Source organism: Myotis nattereri (assembly GCF_964212035.1).
Source record: "Myotis nattereri genome assembly, chromosome: 1".
Classification (NCBI taxonomy): Eukaryota; Metazoa; Chordata; class Mammalia; order Chiroptera; family Vespertilionidae; genus Myotis; species Myotis nattereri.
In genome coordinates, this window is record NC_138075.1 from 66,732,405 (window position 1) to 66,753,460 (window position 21,056).

General features: G+C 40.1%; 1 protein-coding gene across 1 annotated transcript in view; it reads right to left on the reverse strand.

Moving 5' to 3' along the window:
• MGA (MAX dimerization protein MGA) overlaps positions 1–21,056 on the reverse strand; it is a 108,988-nt gene that overhangs the window by 61,117 nt on the left and 26,815 nt on the right. The window contains exons 3-7 of the mRNA XM_081112857.1: positions 11,838–12,783; positions 10,190–10,268; positions 9,954–10,049; positions 2,840–2,971; positions 2,293–2,397 (exon numbers count right to left, since the gene is read on the reverse strand). Of these exons, the coding sequence (XP_080968983.1) occupies positions 2,293–2,397; positions 2,840–2,971; positions 9,954–10,049; positions 10,190–10,268; positions 11,838–12,783 (1,358 nt within the window). The remainder of the gene's footprint in view (positions 1–2,292; positions 2,398–2,839; positions 2,972–9,953; positions 10,050–10,189; positions 10,269–11,837; positions 12,784–21,056) is intronic.

The following is a 21,056-nucleotide window of genomic DNA, read 5'->3' on the forward strand; positions in this document are numbered from 1 at the left end:
TGAAGAAAGCTAGAACAGATCTTTAGATCTCTAAAAAAATACACAAAGAAAGGCCAGGAGTCCCTCCTCAGAAGAAAAAGATATAATATAAAACCAAGTAAAGAGATTAAATGTCACACACTAATTATATTAAAATTCAATCTCTAAAATTATTTCAATTCATATATGTAGCATTAACTTTTTAAAAATATGGAACACTTCATGAATCTGTGTGTCATCCTTTGCACAGGGACCATGCTAATCTTCTCTGTATCGTTCCAATTTTAGTATATGTGCTGCCACCAAATGGAAGCGAGCACTATTTAGCATTTTTGAGACGTGCTAACAATAGTAATAATTAGCACTAAGATAAGAGTTTACAAACTTTCAATTTATGACCTTAGTATAGAAACCATACTTAAATAAAAAATTAAGGGCAAAAACATATATACTTAAATCACACCTCAACAGAATGCCAAGAGATTATTAAAGAGATTGCAGTACCTGGACTATGATATAAATTGCAAGGGAAGCCCTGGCTAACGTAGCTCAGTGGTTAGAGTGTCAGACTGAGCACTGAAAGGTCACCAGTTCGATTCCAGTCAAGAGCATGTACCTGAGTTTCAGGTTTGATCCCCGGCCCTGGTTGAGGTGTGTGCAGAAGGCAACCAATCGATGTCTCCCTCACATCAATGTTTCTCTCCACCCCACTCCTCCTCCTTTCTAAAAATCAATGGAAAAAATATCCTCAAGTGAGGATTAAAAAAAGAAAATACAGCCCGGCCGGCATGGGTCTGTGGTTGAGTGTTCGACCTATGAATCAGTAGGTCACAGTTCAATTCTGGGTCAGGACACATGCCCAGGTTGCAGGCTCAATCCCCAGTGTGGAGCGTGCAAGAGGCAGCTGATCGCTGATTCTCTCTCATCATTGATGTTTCTATCTCTCTTTTATCTCCTTCTCCCTTCCTCTCTGAAATCAATAAAAATGTATTTTTTTAAAAAACAGAATCTTTCCTTATAAAAAAAAAATCTACAAAGGAAGAAGGCTCAAAAAAAGGAATAGCCCTAGACGGTGTGGCTTAAAGGTTAGAGCATCAGCCCAAGTGCCAAAGAGTAGCTGGTTTAATTCCTGGTCAAGGGCTCGTACCTGTGTTGAGGGTTTGATCCCCAACCCCAGTCGGGCTGTATGCGGGAAGCAACTAATCAATATGTCTCTCTCATGTAGATGTCTGTCTGTCTGTCTGTCTCCCCCCCCCCCCCCCCCCCGCTTCCATTCTCTCTAAAACATCAATGGAAAAAATAGCCTTGGGTGAGAATGAACCCCCCCGCCCCACAAAAAAATTGACTTTTTAAAATATATATATATGTTATTTATTTCTTACAGAGAAGATGGGAGAGGAATAGAGAGTTAGAAACACTGATGAGAAGGAAACATCGATCAGCTGCCTCCTGCACACCCCCTACTGGGAATGTGCCCGCAACCAAGGTACATGCCCTTGACCGAAATCGAACCTGGGGCCCTTTAGTCCACAGGCCAATGCTCTATCCACTGAGCCAAACCGATTAGGGCCAAAAATTGACTTTTTAAAGACTGAAAAAGCAAGTTTAGTAGAGAGCACTATTATAGCACTATAAAAAGATTCAAAGATGAGAAAAACTATTTTGAACAAATAAATTTATCTGGTTAGAGTGTAAACTGCCAACAAGTGAATTGGGAAAAGAAAATCAATAGGGATACAGTCAAAATGTTTGGATGAGAAGTTTACTTTGAAGTATAATGCTATTAGGAATCATTATACACTCTGAATTATACAGTTCTGAAATAATAAGGATGCTTTTTATAACTCTAGGAATAACAGAAATAAAGAGCAGTTTTAAAAGTCTGCAAGAATTATTTAAGCTTGACGTGGTTAGGAACTGATCCCCAGGACCAGAGCCATGGGAACAAGGAGAATAAACAAATATCATCAAGACAATTATTTCCAGTTTATTTTAAAGCATGAAAAGAGATGAAGAAAAACAACCAAGACTTACTTTTAACAAAGGCTGTGGTTGCATATTTCAGAACATATTTATAATTTTTTAAAAAGCTGATTACCGCCCTAACCAGTTTGGCTCAGTGGACAGTGCGTCGACCTGAAGACTGAAGGGTCCCAGGTTCAATTCCGGTCAAGGGCATGTACCTTGGTTATGGGCACATTCCCAGTAGGGGGCGTGCAGGAGGCAGCTGATCGATGTTTCTAACTCTCTATCCCTCTCCCTTCCTCTCTGTAAAAAATCAATAAAGTATATATTTTTTAAAAAGCTGATTACCTTCATTCCTAGATGCAGAAGCTCCATGAAACTTTCCCCTCCATCCCTTTATCTTGGTGAAGTCATTGGTCTTTCCTGTTCTAGATACAAAGGGAAATCCAGCATCTATAAAAGAAAAAGTAAAAGAGATGAAAAATTCTAGTAAGTCAATATTTAATATCTAATTAATTCTTAAGACTTTATCTGAAATTTATAAATCATTAAGACTATGCCACTAGATCAGGGGTGGGCAAACTTTTTGACTCAAGGGCCACAATGGGTTCTTAAACTGGACCGGAGGGCCGGAACAAAAGCATAGATGGAGTGTTTGTGTGAACTAATATAAATTCAAAGTAAACATCATTACATAAAAGGGTACGGTCTTTTTTTTCAATAGTTTTATTCATTTCAAGCGGGCCGGATCCGGCCCGCGGGCCATAGTTTGCCCACGGCTGCACTAAATAAAAGATCTATCCTAAACTATCCAAAACGTACTTTGTCTCTAACAAAGGTAGCTTTTCATTTATATTCACAAATTTGTTTGACTTCATAAATGCGATGCACTCACCAGGAGAAGCAGGGTTGGTTCCTGTAAGGTTCCAGAAAGGAAAGCTAGTGGCTGGAGCCAAAGGTAGTTGTACTCCCAAGTATTTAAGATCAATGCTCATTGTAGGATCCACTGAATTCAATTTTAAGCCCACTACAAGAAAAAAAGGACCACAAATCATATTGGGAGTTTTTAACCTTCGGTAGGGAGGGGGAGTGGGGGGATAAAGAAGATAGTGCAGAGTAAAATAATCAAATAAAAATTTTGAATGGCAAAGAGACTTTAAGGTGACTCCATGATCCTCACCTCCTGGTATTATATATTTGTATAATTCTCCTCCCTCCTTGAGTATAGGCAGAGCCTCTGATTTGTTTCCAGGCAATGGAATGTGCCAAACGGATGGGATATACATGATTATTTATATGTAATAATATAAGAATAAATGTATCACCCATTTTGCTAGAACTGCAAGAATATAAATTCTGCCAACAACCTCAGGAAAACTGGAAAAATCCCTCCCTAGTCAAGCCTCTAATGAGAAACCAGGCCTAACTTTTGATTACAATCTTGTGAGACCCTAAGCAGAGGACCCTGTTAAGCCATGCCAGACTTCTGACCCACTGAAACTATGAGATAGTAAACATATTGTTTTAAAGTGCTAAGTTTGTGGTAATTTACTAAGCAACAATAGATAACTAATACACAAATATAGCAGAATTCAGATCTTTTGTGCTTTTAACCTTTTGTGTTCCAGAGACTTTCTAGGACCTCTAATACAAACTTGCCATAGACTGAGCTTATTCCCTGTTTATGGCTACTAATCCTCTAGTTATTATTAATTATATTTATGTTTATTGAGTCTATAAATATTATGACTTATTTGTAGGTTAAAGAGGCAATCTTTTGGGAAAGTAGTTATTTTATGTATACTTTTACTTTTTTTGCTTAACAATTTACATCTAACATTTGTCCATGTTGACAGATTTCTCTCTCATTTATTTTCACTGTTATACACTATTCCAGACTATAAATATACTCCAATTTATTCACCATTCTTCTGTCAATGAGATAGTTTCCTATTTTTAACTATTATAAACAATGCTACAGTATAATTGTATATCATCTACAACAGCAGTTCTCAACCTGTGGGTCACGACCCCTTTGGGGGTCGAACCACCCTTTCACAGGGGTCACCTAAGACCATTGGAAAACACATATATAATTACATATTGTTTTTGTGATTAATCACTATGCTTTAATTATGTTCCATCTGTAACAATGAAATTGGGGGTCACCACAACATGAGGAACTGTATGTATTAAAGGGTCGAGGCATTAGTAAGGTTGAGAACCACTGACCTACAAGGATGTACATCACACATGTGACCATGTATGAAAGCTTTTCTCTAATGTATTTAGCGTTTCCTTATGCCATTTAACCAGAAGAAGAGATGATATATAATAGCATAAGTTGGTCTTTCAATTGTATTGAATGTTGTGTTTGGCATATTTGTGTCTGCCCAATATATTTTTAACACCCTTCCTATACAGCTGCTCCTTTTCCCCACCATAACTCCTACCTCTTTAAGACAGGTATTAGAGGCCCCACCCCGCCACGGGCCGCGCGCGCGCCAGCGGAGATTGGTCCCGCAGAGCAGGGTGGGGAAAGTCTGTGGCCGCGGGCTCCCCGGGGATCCCGAGGACCGGTGGGCAGCGGAACGGACAATCGGAAACCAAGATGGCGGCATAGGTCAACACCAGAGTTAGCTGCCTCGAACAACCACTTCAAAATACAACTAAAAGACGGAACGGACATCGCCCAGAAACACAGGAAGACTGGCTGAGGGGAAATTCTTCAACTAGAAGGAAAGAGAACAGCATATGAGACTCAGAGGAGGCGCAGTGCGGAAAACACAAAGGTGCAGAGGTACGCGCGGAGCGCGCTGGTAGCTGAGGGCGCGGTTGTCATTTTCAATCGGGAGGGAGTCTCAGATTCTGAGCTCCAGTTCTGGGCGAGTCTCTAGGGACCCAGATTCAAACGGGAGAAGCGGGACTGTCTGGCATCGGTTGGAACGCGAGGGCAGCTTTCTCTCCGAGGTTTGCAGCGGTTGCTGGGGCTCTGAGAGGCAGAGCCTCTGGGGACGGGACTGAGAGCAGCCATAACTGCTCCCTCCACCCGCTCTGTTGATCCCGTGAAACCCACCCACCCCGTCCAAGCCCTGCGCACAGCCATTTGCCAGATAGCCTCAGGCAAAGGCTAGATTAGCATCTCCCTAGAGGACAGAAGTTTTCCCACTGCAGACACAGCTGACTCTCACAGCCAGTTGGCCTGGAGGTCAAATCCCCCTAGTATTAACTACAACAATCAAGGCTTAACTACAAAAAGACTGCGCACAAAGACCACTACGGGGTGCACCAAGAAAGCATAAAAAACTCGGAGACAAAGAAACAGGACAAAACTGTCAATGGAGAATATTGAGTTCAGAACCACACTTTTAAGGTCTCTCAAGAACTGTCTAGAAGCCGCCGATAAAGTTATTGGGATCCTCAAGAAATCTAATGAGACCCTCGATGTTATGATAAAGAACCAACTAGAAATTAAGCATACACGGACTGAAGTAACGAATATTATACAGACTCCCAACAGCAGACCAGAGGAGCGCAAGAATCAAGGCAAAGATTTGAAATGCGAAGAAGCAAAAAACACCCAACCAGAAAAGCAAAATGAAAAAAGAATCCAAAAATACGAAGATAGTGTAAGGAGCCTCTGGGACAGCTTCAAGCGTACCAACATCAGAATTATAGGGGTGCCAGAAGATGAGAGCAAGATATTTGAAAACCTATTTGAAGAAATAATGACAGAAAACTTCCCCCACCTGGTGAAAGAAATAGACTTACAGATCCAGGAAGCGCAGAGAACCCCAAACAAAAGGAACCCAAAGAGGACCACACCAAGACACATCATCATTAAAATGCCAAGAGCAAAAGACAAAGAGAGAATCTTAAAAACAGCAAGAGAAAGAAACTCACTTACCTACAAGGGAATACCCATACGACTGTCAGCTGATTTCTCAACAGAAACTTTGCAGGCCAGAAGGGAGTGGCAAGAAATATTCAAAGTGATGAATACCAAGAACCTACAACCAAGATTACTTCACCCAGCAAAGATATCATTCAGAATTGAAGGTCAGATAAAGAGCTTCACAGATAAGGAAAAGCTAAAGGAGTTCATCACCACCGAACCAATATTATATGAAATGCTGAAAGGTATCCTTTAAGAAGAGGAAGAAGAAGAAAAAGGTAAAGATACTAATTATGAACAACAAATATGCATCTGTCAACAAGTGAATCTAAAAATCAAGTGAATAAATAATCTGATGAACAGAATGAACTGGTGATTATAATAGAATCAGGGACATAGAAAGGGAGTGGACTGACTATTCTTAGGGGGGAAAGGGGTGTGGGGGGTGCGGGAAGAGACTGGACAAAAATCGTGCACCTAGGGATGAGGACAGTGGGGGGAGGGGGGGGTAAGGGCAGAGGGTGGGGCGGAAACTGGGTGGAGGGGAGCTATGGGGGGGAAAAAGAGGAACAAATGTAATAATCTGAACAGTAAAATTTTCATAAAATTAAATAAATAAATAAATAAATAAAAAAGAAAAGACAGGTATTAGAAAAACTACTTTCTAACTTCTCTTCTTTAAAAAATATATTTTTACTGATTTGAGAGAGAAAGGGAGAAAGAGAGAAATAGAAACATCAATGATAAGAGTGTATCACTAATCGGCTGCCTTCTGCACACCCACTGGGGAGAGAGGAATGGGGACCAGCCAGGCACAAATGAGCTCACGAGAGAGGAATGGGGATCAGCCAGGCACAAATGAGCTCATGAGAGAGGAACGGGGACCAGCCAGGCTGCGGCCCGGGAGAGGGACAAGCCGCCCGCCCCACGGTTCTGGAAAGTGGCTGCACCTGCGCCTGTGGCCCAGCCAGGGAGAGGGACAAGTCGCATGCCCCGCGGTCCTGGGCGCCAGTGGCTTGGGCTGCAACCCGGGAGAGGGACAAGCTACCTGCCCCACGGTTCCGGGCACTAGTGGCTGCACCTGCACCTGCAGCCCAGGAAAGGGACAAGCTGCCCGCCCAGTGGTCCCGGTGCCAGCGGCTGTGGCTGCACTCCAGGAGAGGGACAAGCCACCCACCCCATGGTCCCAGGCGCCTGAGGCTGTGGTTGGCCCAGGTGAAGCAGGCCTGGGGTCTGGGTGCCTACGACCAGCCAGAGGGAGGGAAGCCCTGGTTCCAGGTTCCTGCGACTGGCTGGAGGAAGGAATCCTGGGTCCCGGGTGTGGGGTGAGGCAGAGGTGGTTAGGGGCGATCAGGCCAGCAGGGGAGCAGTTAGGGGTGATCAGGCAGGCAGGCAAGTGGTTAGGAGCCAGTGGTTCCGGATTGTGAGAGGCAGTCAGACATCCACCGAGGGGTCCTGGATTAGAGAGGGCGCAGGCCAGACTGAAGGGCCCCCCCCACGTGTACGAATTTTGTACACCGGGCCTCTAGTATGCATGTAAGTTCCCTGGTAAATCCACCCCCCTCCACACACACACACACACCCCTACCTTCCCTCTGAAACTCATCAGTCTGTTCATGGTTCTAGGTCTCTGGATCTATTTTGTTTATCAGTTTATAAAATAAGGCTCTTAATGGGCGCCAGCGGCTTGGGCTGCAGGCGCAGGTGCAGCCACTAGTGCCCGGAACCGCGGGGCGGGTAGCTTGTCCCTCTCCCGGGTTGCAGCCCAAGCCGCTGGCGCCCAGGACCGCGGGGCATGCGACTTGTCCCTCTCCCTGGCTGGGCCACAGGCGCAGGTGCAGCCACTTTCCAGAACCGTGGGGCGGGCGGCTTGTCCCTCTCCCGGGCCGCAGCCTGGCTGGTCCCCGTTCCTCTCTCATGAGCTCATTTGTGCCTGGCTGATCCCCATTCCTCTCTCCCCAGTGTTGAGTGTCTGTTACAGCGTGACGGCATGACAACCATTTGCATATTAGCTCTTTATTATATAGGAGGATATTCATAGCCCATTGTCACAGACAGTAGTGTGGCAAAGGCTTGGGAGGAGCAGGTGCGGGGGGGGGGGGGGGGTCAATGGGGAAAACAACAACAAAAACCAAAGTGGACATCTGTAATACTTACAATAATGAAGATAAATTTTTAAAAAATTAAAAACAAAACTTTATTTTAGCAACTACAATAATAAAAACATTTCCTCTGGCTTAATTTACATTTCTTCCAAAATTTCAAAACAAGCTCCAAAAGCTTTGCAAGTTTTTCAAGTTTTTTCCACTCAAAAATATTTTTAAGGGTTCATTTTCTAAATAAAACTTTTCAGCTAATAGAAAAGCAAAGTGCACAAAATTTGTGCAAGAGTAGGCCTTACTTCCCCCAGTTGCCAGCACCGGCTTCCCTCTGGCACCTGGAACCCGGGCTAATTTTACTTTATGTTTCCTGCTTAGTTTCCATAAGCATTTGACTTTGAAGCTCCTTTACACAAAGGAAAAAATTAGATTTGACTCAAAATGTCTATAAGGAAAGGAAAAAACTCAAATCTCAGCCAAGGAAATAATAGGCAAACCACAGCAAAACGCTGGCAGGGATCACTGACATATTCAACTCTAGAGCTAAGACAAAATCATATGTTGAAATTAGGTTACAAAAACACAACATAAATGTTATTTATACATTATCAGACTACATAACTAACGAAAAGTGTAAGTAGGAGGGGAAATAAACTTAAAGGGTAAGTTAACTGATAGGAGAAAGAGAATATTATTTAGAGAAAATAGCAGAAGTGAAAGCTGACAATAAACAATAGCAAATATTATTTGCTATTTTCTATCACTCAAGCCTAACATGATATGACTGCGACTGTCCATTAAAATCCATAGTACCCAGTCCACTTGCATTGAGATTTGCACACTTTAATATCATACCATCCACAGAGTGAAGCAAAAGTTCTTCAAATATTACCATTTGATTTAGAAATTAAATGATCATTTTATAAGTCAACATTCTGTTTGTTAGCAAATAATGCTTACACTCTCAAATAAATGATGTACCACATAATATAAATCAGCCAGACAGTGCTTTGAAAAGAAAATGGACTAACAATCAAAAACTCAATAAACTACTCCAAGAAGCATACTTTAAATTAAAGATATAAGAAACTAAAAATTGGGACACGGCTTACAATCTTTTATTTACATTACAAATGGAAAAATCAGTAGTTACTACAACAGCAGTAAGTGTAATAGATTTCACTATTTTAGAAAAAGGATTTAGCAACATAATCAAGGCCAAGATAATCTATTACAACAAAACAAATAATAATGAAAAATTTAAAGTGAGTCCCAAGCAATACATAAAATATATAAAATGTTTGCAGCCACAAAATGAGAAAAAATATTCTATTTATACACCTAAATGTATTACTAAGCATATAAAAATATATAGGACCTTCCCCCCCCCAAAAAAAAAACCTCACAAAAACAACAGCCAAAATTTAAAAGATGAGACATAGGGAGGAAAATACTGTATTATAAAAAAGCAAAGAGAAAATACCACTTTCTTATGAGACATTTTTTAATGCATAAGATATGTTTCACAAAGATGAGACAGTGTCTACAGAATAGGGTTTCTCTTAGGGTATAAAAAAACCTAGAAATGTTTTTAAGTTAAGTGGGAAAATCATGGAGGGAGAAAAGAGAAAAATTCAAGTTAAGAGAGGCACTGAAAATAAATGAAATCAAGGATGCAGGGAAAGGAGGTAAAACAAAAAAGGGAGGAAGGAGAAACAAGGCATAAGAGGGGAAAGCGAGTGGAAGGAAAGGAGAAAGAGAACAAAATTTTTTTTTTTTTTTAGAAAATACTAAAGGCCCAGTGCATGAAATTCATGTACGGGTAGAGTCCCTAAGGCCTGGCTGGCAATCAGGGCCTTCCTTCCCCTGGCTGCCAGCTGCTGGCCGTGGCCTTCCTTCGTTCTGCGCCACCCCTGGTGGTCAACACACGTCATAGCGAGTGGTTAAACTCCGAGTCAGTCGAACTCCCAAGGGGACAATTTGCATATTAGCCTTTTATTATATAGGAGGATTACCTTCTTGAAGACCAGGATGTATCACTTGCTTATGCCTCAAGGCTTTCAAATCTTCTATCAATTCTTTTTCCAACTGGGAAATTCTTGCTCTGCAATCTATTCAGAAAACAAATAATGATAAAGTAGAATAGTACGTACTACAGAAAAACGTATGTACTACAGAAAAATGAACATTGCATATTTCATTCCAAGAGCCAAATCCCAAATATATCTCTTTTTATATCATTATATAATACCTGGGTCATTTGTGGTTGATGCCTGAAGACTAGAGGGCTCTTCTGTTGTCCCATCAACTGCATGAATGTCTAGAGCTTCCTATATATAAAACAAAAATGTAGCTCATATCACTTCTAAACGTTTAAAAGTAAACCAGAAACATTTTTCGTTTTGATACATTTTGATATTTTCTAAATATTACATCACTTTAATAATCAGAAGAAAAAGCAAATTATCTGAATATATTCAGTTAACTGATCTAAACTATATTATGCCAATTTGCATAAAGACTTCTTAAAGTTTACATAAAGATAGGCTACATAAAGGTAGCTTAAGACCCAGTAGAAAGCATTCAACCTCTGTGTAGCCAATTTAGAACTACAGATTAGGCTTCTATAAAAATCTAAACAAAAAATAATCTAATTATAATGTAGGAGTAAAATAAAGAAACCATTGATGTGTAAAACAGCATAATTAATAAGACCATTAATATGTGGTTCTCCAGTGGCACTCTGCTGTTCCTGATAAAAATCAGGGGACTGTCCTGGACAGTATAGCTCAGTTGTTAGAGCGCCAGCTCAGACACCAAAGGATCTCGGGTTTGATTACAGGTCAAGGGCACATACTTGGGTTGCAGGTTTGATCCCTGCCCTGGTCAAAGCACATGTGGGAGGCAACAATGGATGTGTCTTTCTCACATTGATGTTTCTTTCTTTCTCTCTCTCTCTCTCTCTCTCTCTCTCTCTCTCTCTCTCCTCCCCCTTCTTCCCCATCCCCCTCTTTTCCTCCCTTCTATTCTCTCTCTCTTAAAAACAAATAAAGGGAAAAAATATACTCAGAGGACTAACAACAACAAAAACGCAAAAAAAAAAAAAAAAAAAATCTGGGGAGCCCAGCCAGCTTGGCTCAGTGGTTGAACTTTGACTTGTGGACCAGGAAATCAGGGCATATACCTGGGCTGTGGCTTGATCCCCAGTGTAGGGCATGCAGGAGGCAGCTGATCAATGATTCTCTCCCATCACTGATGTTTCTCTCTCTCTCACCCTTCCTCTGAAATCAATAAAAAAATATATATATAAAAAAAAAAAAATCAGGGGATAAGGTGTCCCAAAAAAGTTAGTAAACTTTTCATGTACTTATGCCTTTTTAAAGTCCATAATAATGAAAATTCCAGTTAAGATCTGAAGATTTTTTTAAATTCCAGCTACACTGCACAAAAATCATGAATTCATATCAAAGCAGACATAAATTTTTTTTATCTTTACTGTTGAAAGCATTACAGATATCCCATTCCCCCGCACCCCCAATGACCTCTTCTAGCCCGCACTAGCCTCCTGCCCCTAGGCCTTCACCACACTATTATCTGTGTCCATGGGTTATGCATATAAGCATATAAATTATTTGGTTAATCTCTTCCCACCCACCCACACGTGCCTTCCCTCTAAGATTCAAAAGGTAGATATAAATTTTTAAGTTCATTCACACAAAATATCATGACACCTATTAACTAAACCAAACATTTTGGAGACACTCAGTTCCCCATGCACACATCCTCCTCACATAATGGATGCATTCACAAAAACTAGATTGTAAATTGGTTATCAGCCAGGTATACAATTCACTAATAATTATTTGGCCTTAGAAAGAATGCTGAAATAACAATCTTACCTTCGATTCAAAGGAAACAAAGAGAACACCATCCACGTCTTCCAGATCAGGCTTCACATCTGGAAAGGTACTCCCAGAGCCCATAGGAATGCTCTTGGTAGAAGTTAAAGATTTTCCCGTGTTTTTAGGTGGTCGCCCTGCCTTAGAGAGTTTCAATTTTCGTGGCCTTCCTCTTTTTCCACTGACATTTGTAGGGGCATTCTGATTAGTATTCACAGTCTTGGAAGCTGCAGCAATCTTAAGCATAGTTGCTTTCTTTCTGCCCAAGTCCTCTTTTGCTAAAAATGAGTCCCCAGGTGAACTCTTTGAACTGTCAATTATTCTTTCTGTATTCATGCAGTCAGAAATATCAGGATATTTCCATTGAGGCTCTTTAAGTAAAGGATATTTTTGTACCACTCTGAGATCTGGTGAATATTTTCTAAAACCATTTTCTGATTCCTTGCCTAAGCAGAAGCCAGCCTCATTGGAATTTTCAATGTACGTAGGCAAATAGTCTAATTCTGTCAACATAGATTTATCCTTCCGAGATGTAGAAATCATGTTATCAGGGAGCTCAGAAATCTTCACTGTGCTTTTGGTGACAGCACAGGGCTCCAGACAAACTACTGGCATCTTTCCAGCGTCTAATTTGAACATTTGAGCTTTAGCAACACCTGATGGGCTATTTGGTAGCCATTTAGAAGACGGATGGTCAGCTCCTAGGTTATCAACTTTATTGTGCCTCTTTAGCTGTTTCTCTAATATAGGATCATCATCACTGTTTGAGTATACATCTGTTTCCTCATCCGTCTCTTCCTGTTTCACAGTGACCCCTTCTGGAAACTCACCAAGGTCATAGTCGTAATCATCTAGAGGTTCCTCTTTAATGACAACATTGAAATTTCCATTTGGGTCTACTGGTGATGCTACATGGGTACTGTCTTCAAAATTGTTGGCAACATGTCTGGAGAGACAGGGAAGCGAGGGTTAAAAAGGGCAGTCCTTCCATAAATAAGACTCAGGAGAGAAACAAAAGGTTTTTAAAAACCAAGTAACATCAGATTTTGTAAGAGAAACACTTTGTAGAACATAAGGATCTCAAAAGCACTTTATCAACATCACACTTTTATATTTTCTGTCAATTTCTCACAAAAGTATATATATAATAAAGAGTAAAGTTTTTTTGTTTTGTTTTATATGTATATTTTTTATTGGTTTCAAAGAGAGAAAGGGAGAGGGAGAGAGAGACAGAAACATCAATGATGAAAGAAAATCAGAGAGAAACATTGGGGGAGGAGAACCAAGATGGCGGCATAGGTTAACGCCGGACTTTGCTGCTTTGAACAACTACTTCAAAAGTGAAACTAAAAGACGGAGGGACATCACCCAGAACCACAGGAACGCTGGCTGAGTGGAAGTCCTACAACTAGGAGGAAAGAGAAACGCATACGGACACTCAGAGGAGGCGCAGTGCTGAAGTCAAATTCTGAGGTGCGGAGTGCGCGCGCGGAGCGGGCTGGCGGCGGAGGGCGCGGCTGGCGTTTTCAGTCGGGAGGGAGTCCCAGACTCTGAGCTCCAGATCCGGCGAGTCTTTAGGGACCCAGACTCAAACGGGAGAAGCGGGTCTGCCTGGCTTCGGTCAGAGCGAGTGCAGCTTTCTCTCCGAGCTTTGCAGCGGGTGCTGGGACTCAGAGAGGCAGAGCCCCTGGGGACAGGACTGAGAGCCGCCATCACTGCTCTCTCAGGCCCACCCTATTGATCCAGTGCGACCCGCCCCGCCCAAGCCCTGCACAGAGGCATTTGCCGGATAGCCTCAGGCAAAGGCTAGATTAGCACCTCCCTAGAGGACAGAAGTTCTCTCACTGCTGACACAGCTGATTCTCATAGCCACTTGGCCTGGAGGTCAAACCCTCCCTGGAATTAGCTACAAGGTTTAACTATAAGACTGCGCACAAAGACCACTAGGGGGTGCATCAAGGAAGCATAACAAAATGCGGAGACAAAGAAACAGGACAAAATTGTCAATGGAAGATATAGAGTTCAGAACCACACTTTTAAGGTCTCTCAAGAACTGTTTAGAAGCCGCCGATAAACTTAATGAGATCTACAAGAAAACTAATGAGACCCTCGATGTTATACTGGGGAACCAACTAGAAATTAAGCATACACTGACTGAAATAAAGAATATTATACAGACTCCCGACAGCAGAACAGAGGAGCGCAAGAATCAAGTCAATGATTTGAAATGCGAAGAAGCAAAAAACACCCAACCGGAAAAGCAAAATGAAAAAAGAATCCAAAAATGCGAGGATAGTGTAAGGAGCCTCTGGGACAGCTTCAAGCGTACCAACATCAGAATTATAGGGGTGCCAGAAGATGAGAGAGAGCAAGATATTGAAAACCTATTTGAAGAAATAATGACAGAAAACTTCCCTCACCTGGTGAAAGAAATGGACTTACAGGTCCAAGAAGCGCGGAGAACCCCAAACAAAAGGAATCCAAAGAGGACCACACCAAGACACATCATAATTAAAATGCCAAGAGCAAAAGACAAAGAGAGAATCTTAAAAACAGCAAGAGAAAGAAACTCAGTTACCTACAAGGGAATACCCATACGACTGTCAGCTGATTTCTCAACAGAAACTTTGCAGGCCAGAAGGGAGTGGCAAGAAATATTCAAAGTGATGAACACCAAGAACCTACAACCAAGATTACTTTATCCAGCAAAGCTATCATTCAGAATTGAAGGTCAGATAAAGAGCTTCACAGATAAGGAAAAGCTAAAGGAGTTCATCACCACCAAACCAGGATTATATGAAATGCTGAAAGGTATCCTTTAAGAAGAGGAAGAGGAAGAAAAAGGTAAAGATACAAATTATGAACAACAAATATGCATCTATCAACAAGTGAATCTAAGAATCAAGTGAATAAATAATCCAATGAACAGAATGAACTGTTGATTATAATAGAATCAGGGACATAGAAAGGGAATGGACTGACTATTCTTGGGGGGAAAGGGGTGTGGGAGATGCGGGAAGAGACTGGTCAAAAATCGTGCACCTATGGATGAGGACAGTGGGTGGGGAGTGAGGGCGGAGGGTGGGGCGGGAACTGGGAGGAGGGGAGTTATGGGGGGGAAAAAAGAGGAACAAATGTAATAATCTGAACAATAAAGATTTAATTAAAAAAAAAAAAAAAAAAAAAAAGAAAATCAATTGGCTTCCTCCTGCACAACCCCCACTGGAGATCAAGCCCCAAAAACCGGGCACAAAATCCGGGCATATGCCCCGATCAGGAATCAAACCGTGACCTCATGGTTCATGGGTAGACACTCAACAACAAGCCACATCAGCCGGGCATAAAGAGCAAAGTTTTAACAAACAACCCTCTTATCACTAAATCAAAAAGTTATAACACTTATTTTCCTAACTAGAGTCCCGGTGCACATTCATGCATGGGAGGGGGGGGGGTCCCCTCAGCCCAGCCCAGCCTGTGCCCTTTAGCAGTCCAGGAGCCCTCAGGGGATGTCCAACTGATAGCTTAGGCCCGCTCCCCATAGGCACATCCTTAGCTCTGCCTTGGTGGACATCCTTAGCTCTGCCTCGGAGGCGGGAGAGGCTACTGTCACCGCCATGGTACTCACCAGCCATCAACCTGGCTTAACCACCAGGGGGCAGCTCCTGCATTGAGCGTCTGCCCCCAGGTGTTCAGTGCGCATCATAGCGACCGGTCATTCCGCCATTCGGTCGATTTGCATATTACTCTTTTATTATATAGGATAGTACTTTTCAGATACACTCAATTTTGAAAGTAAACTAGCACTGAACCAAAATCAAACTCAAGAGAGCTTCAGTGATTAACAATTGCCAATAAAAGCAAACAAATGTCAGCTGCAATTAAGAATTGCACTAAATATCAGGAAAGGCTTTACAAACTGCCTGCTTGATTTTTCCTTTTTAAAAATTAAGACAAAAATCGTAACATAAAATATAACACTCTCAAAAAAATATATACATATATATACATATATATATATCACTCTCACCATTTAAAAATGTACATTCCAGTAGTACCTTTTTGGTATATTCACAATGTTATTGCCAAGTGGTTTTACAGTTGAAAAACTCACTTTCAGTATAAAAAGTCTAGCATTAATTCTTCCAAAATAAAAAGGTAGGGTAGTTGAAGGCAAGTACATATGACCCATGCTGATTGAGTTTATATAAGTCTTCAAAAAACACAAACATTTTTTTAGTTTCCCACTCTTCCCAATTAACCATTAAAAGCATATAAACTGTACCAATGTATCTTAAGGATGTGTTCGAACTATTCACTAACTCAATTAAAGTCACTGTCTTTGTAAAACTTTCATTTATCTCAAATATGCATAAGCAATCATTTACATTACTGTGTAGTTACTTGTTCCTTGTACAACTTAAGATCTTGACCTTACTTAAAAATCCTTCAATAGAAGACTTTCACTTCCAGTTAAAATGTTGAAGATCACAAAGATCATCACTTCTGCCATAACAATGAGAAAACACTAGATAAATTAAAAACCCAATTTTCTTTTAAAGCCATTGAAGACCTCTGGACACAAATAAGTCTAAATGAACTGAATTTCAGAGAGGAACCAGCCTTCTCCAGGTGACAGATTGCTAATGCTTTCAACACTGAGTAGCATTTACACTGCTTGAAGCACAAGTGAACAGAGAAAAAAGCAACTATAGGAAAAAAATCTTTGTTGGGACACAGAGAAACCAGTCTCTTTTCATGCCTGAGGATGAGCACACTAGAATCTGGAGGACCCCCAAAAAGAAAACTAGTCCTCATTCCCACCAATTATCCTCCAGGGGACTTCTGAAAAATAAGCAGAAGTGATGCAGCAAGGTTGGCCTGAAAACAGAGAACTTGTAGTCTCCTAGCGCTTAGATCCCAAGCCCAATCCCACCCTCAACATCTCAAATGTGAGGTGAGCTAAAATTTAATAAAGTAAATCACCTAAACAGAATAGGCATGTAAAGGTTAGGCTGCTGAAAATTAAAAGACCAAGAGAAAAACCTTATAAGCAGTGGAGGAAAAAATGACATTACAGTGGAGAATCGACAATGAGAACAATAGACTGACTACTCATTGGAAATAATGAAGCCAGAAGACAGTAGAATGACACCCATCATAAAGTATTGAAAGGGCCAACCTAATGTTCTGGATCTAGCAAAAGAAGCCTTTACACCTGAAGACATTTTTAGACAACTGAGAGAACTCAGACTGTACAAGAAATACTATCTTCTAAGATCAGAAACAAGACAAGGATGTTAGGCTCTCACTACTTCTACTCAATTGTACAAGAGGTTCTACAAAGGTAATCAGGCAAGAAAAATAAATAAAAGACCTCCAGATTAAAAAGGAAGAAGTAAAATTCTACAAATATCCCATGTGACCAAATATCCCATTTTATGTAGACAATTCTTAAAAATCCACTAAAAAAACTATTGGTATAAATTAGTTGGGCAAGATTGAAGAATCCAAGATCAATTCACACACACACAAAAATTCTATTTCTACACACTAGGAATAAATGTCAACAGTAAAATCAAGAAAACAATTACATTTGCAATAGCATCAACAAGAATAAAATACTTAGGAATAAGCTGTATAAGACTTGTACACACACACACAAAACTACAAAACAGCCCAGCCAGGTAGGGCTCAGCAGCTGAGTATCAAACCCAGGAACGAAGAGGTCACCGGTTCAATTCCCAGTCAGGGCACACACCCAGGTTGTGGGCCCTATCCCCAGTGAGGGGCCTGCAGGAGGCAGCCGATCAAAGATTCTCTCTCATCATTGATATTTCTACCTTTCTCTTTCTCTCTCTTCTTCTCTGACATTAATAAAAAATATTTTATAAAAAAACTACAAAACATTGCTGAAAGATATAAAAGGTGACTTTAAAAAAAGGGACAAATATCCCATGTTTATACACTGGGAGACTTAATATTGGTAAGATAGCAATATTCCCTGAAAATTATCTGCAGTGTTTTTTGTTTGTTTTTTAATGATCTGCAGTTTTAACACAATCTCCCACGTCAAGATCCACCTGGGATTTTTTGGGAAAATGACAAATTGATCCTACAATTAATAAGAAAATGAAAGAGAACCCAAAAGAGCCCCCCAAAATCTTGAAAAATAAAAAGTTCTCTGATGACCCATAGTTCCCAATTCCAAAACTTATTACAAAGGTACAGTAATCAAAACAGTGTTATACGGCTTAAGGCTAAATATCCAGATCAACTGAACAGAATTCAGAGTCTAGTAATAAGCACACACATTTATATAAACTGATTTTTTCAATTGCCAAAGGTACCAAGACAATTCAATGGGGGTAAGAATGGGCTTATCGCCACCCAAAACTGTTTCCACATGAAAACTTGACACAAATTTTCATGGCAACATTATTCTTAATAGCCAAGTAGTGGAAACTTTAATGTCTATCAACTGATGAATGGATAAAATGTTTTATCTACACAATATTGTTCAGCAATAAAAGGAATGAGATATGGATACATGCTACAACATGGATGAACTTTGAAAACATTACATTAAGTAAAAGAAACTAAGCACAAAAAACTACATGTAATTCCATTTATACAAAATGTCCAAAATAGGCAAATCTAAAACAAAAAGGAGACTGGTGGTCACGGATGATTGAGGTGGGGTTGAGGAGTGGCTGAGAAAAAATGCGGAGTGACTAATAGAGAGCACAGGTGTGTGTGTCTGTTAGTTTGTTTTGGGGGAAGATGAAAATGTCGTAAAAATGACTGTGTTCATAGCTACACAATTCTGTAAATATACTAAAAACCACTGAAATATACACTTTAAAGCAGGGGTGGGGAACGTCCAGCAGGGCATATAAGGCCTGCAAAATTAGTTGGTCTGGCCTTGCCAAGGCACTAGAGGTGAGTTAATTAAATGTTTGACCAAGTATAGCAGGCTAATTTTTAAGTAGATAAGTTTGTATGGTCTGAGAATGAGGTTATATAAATATCCAAATGGCCCTTGGCAGAAAAAAGGTTCCCACCCCTGCTTTACAGGATGAAATTATTATAATGAATTACATCTCAAAGGAAGTTTTTCAGACTGATAGGAAATGAACCAATATCCAAGAACAAATGAAAAGACCCAGGAAAAAATAAATACATGAGTAAATATAAAAGACTGTTTTTCTTATACTTCTTTAAATGGCTACTGACTGTTGAAAGCAAAATAATGTTTTGGGGGTTTATAGCATATATAAGAACATGAACTATAAGGACATTAGCTGTTCATGAACTGTTATATATTAATCTGTGTCCCTCCCAAATTCATACACTGAAACCCTACTTATCAATATACATGAAGGCAGGGTCTTGATGTAGTAATTAAAATTAAGTGAGGACATAGAGTTGGGGAAATCTCTCCCCCTCTATGTGGTAGCGGTCTGCAAGCCATGGTGATAGCTCTTAACAGAAAACGCTGCCAAAACCATTATCTTGGACTTTCCAGCCTCCAGAACTGTGAGAAAATATTTTCATTCTTTAAGCCACTTAGTCTAGAATATTTTGTACTATCAACCTGAGCAGACTAATACTAAAATCACAAAATAAAAATAAAATACAGAGGTATAGCTAAAAAGTCACTAGGCAATGAAAACAGAATTTTAAAAACTCAATTCAAATGAAAACAGAGAAGAGTAATCAAAGCACAGATGAGAGAAACAGAAAATATTAAGACAAAATGCTTAAAATCCAGCCATATAAGTAATAATATTAAATGAACAAAACAGTCCAATTAAAAGAGATTTGAACAGTGGAGTAAAAAAAGTCTTAACTGTAAGGTGTTTCAGAAAAACACAATTTAATTCTGAGACACAGATAGATTGAAAGTAAAAGGAAGGAAAAGATAAAATCATGTCAAGAGAAAATCAGAAGTTAATGTGGCTCAATAATCTGAGACAAAGTAGACATTAAAATAAGAATACCATTACAGCCCTGACCAGTTTGGCCCAGTGGATAGAGCATCGGCCTGCAGACTCAAGGGTCCCAGGTTCGATTCCAGTCAAGGGCATGTACCTTGATTGCAGGCACATCCCCAGTGGGAGGTGTGCAGGAGGCAACTGATCGATGTTTCTCTCTCATCGATGTTTCTAACTCTCCATCCCTCTCCCTTCCTCTCTGTAAAAAACTAATAAAATATATTTTTTTAAAAAAAGAATACCATTAGAGATAAAGAAGGGCATTATAGAACACTAAAAACACTATATCCAACTGTATAATATATACATCATTTATAAGAGTATATGAAGTATTCATCAAAACAGATCATATGCTAGGCAATAAAGTCATAAATTTTTTTTCCAAGGTTTTTAAGTCACATGTTCTTTGACAAAAATAGAATCAAACTATGAATCAATGACAAATAACACATTAAAATTTATAGATTGCACCTAAAGCAGTGCTGAGAGAGAATCCTATAGCTTTTTAAATATAAATCTAAAATCAGTAACTTAGGGGTTGAAAAATTTTTTTTGTAAATAGCTAGATAGTAAAATTTTTAGGCTTTAAGATCCATAGTCTCTATTACAACTACTCAACTCAGCCACTGAAGCACACACACACACACACAAAGTGAGTAGAGCCCTGGCTGGTTTTGGCTCAGTGGATAGAGCGTCGGCCTGTGGACTCAGGGATCCCAGGTTCGATTCCAGTCAAGGGCATGTACCTTGGTTGCGGGCACATCCCCAGTGGGGAATGTGTAGGAGGCAGCTGATCGATATTTCTAACTCTCTATCCCTCTCCCTTCCTCTCTGTAAAAAAAATCAATAAAATATATTTTTTTAAAAAGTGAGTAGAGTTGTGTTCCAACAAATGAACACTGAAACTTAAATTTCAACCAGTTAACTGCCATGAAATTTTGAATTTAATTATAAAAGGGCCACCGCTTGCGTCTATAGACGGTATGGCATACAAACGGTTAAATAATTTTCACACGTGACAAAGTATTTTTCTTCTTTTGCTTTTCCCAACTATTTAAAAATATAAAAATTATTCTTAGTGTTCAGGCCATACAAAAACAGTGGGGCAGTTACGATCCACAGGCCTTAGTCAACCAAACCCTGATTTAAAATAGGCAAATTAAACCAAAAGCAAGTAGAAATACAGATGGGGGGCAGGAGAAATCAATGAAACAGAAAACAATAG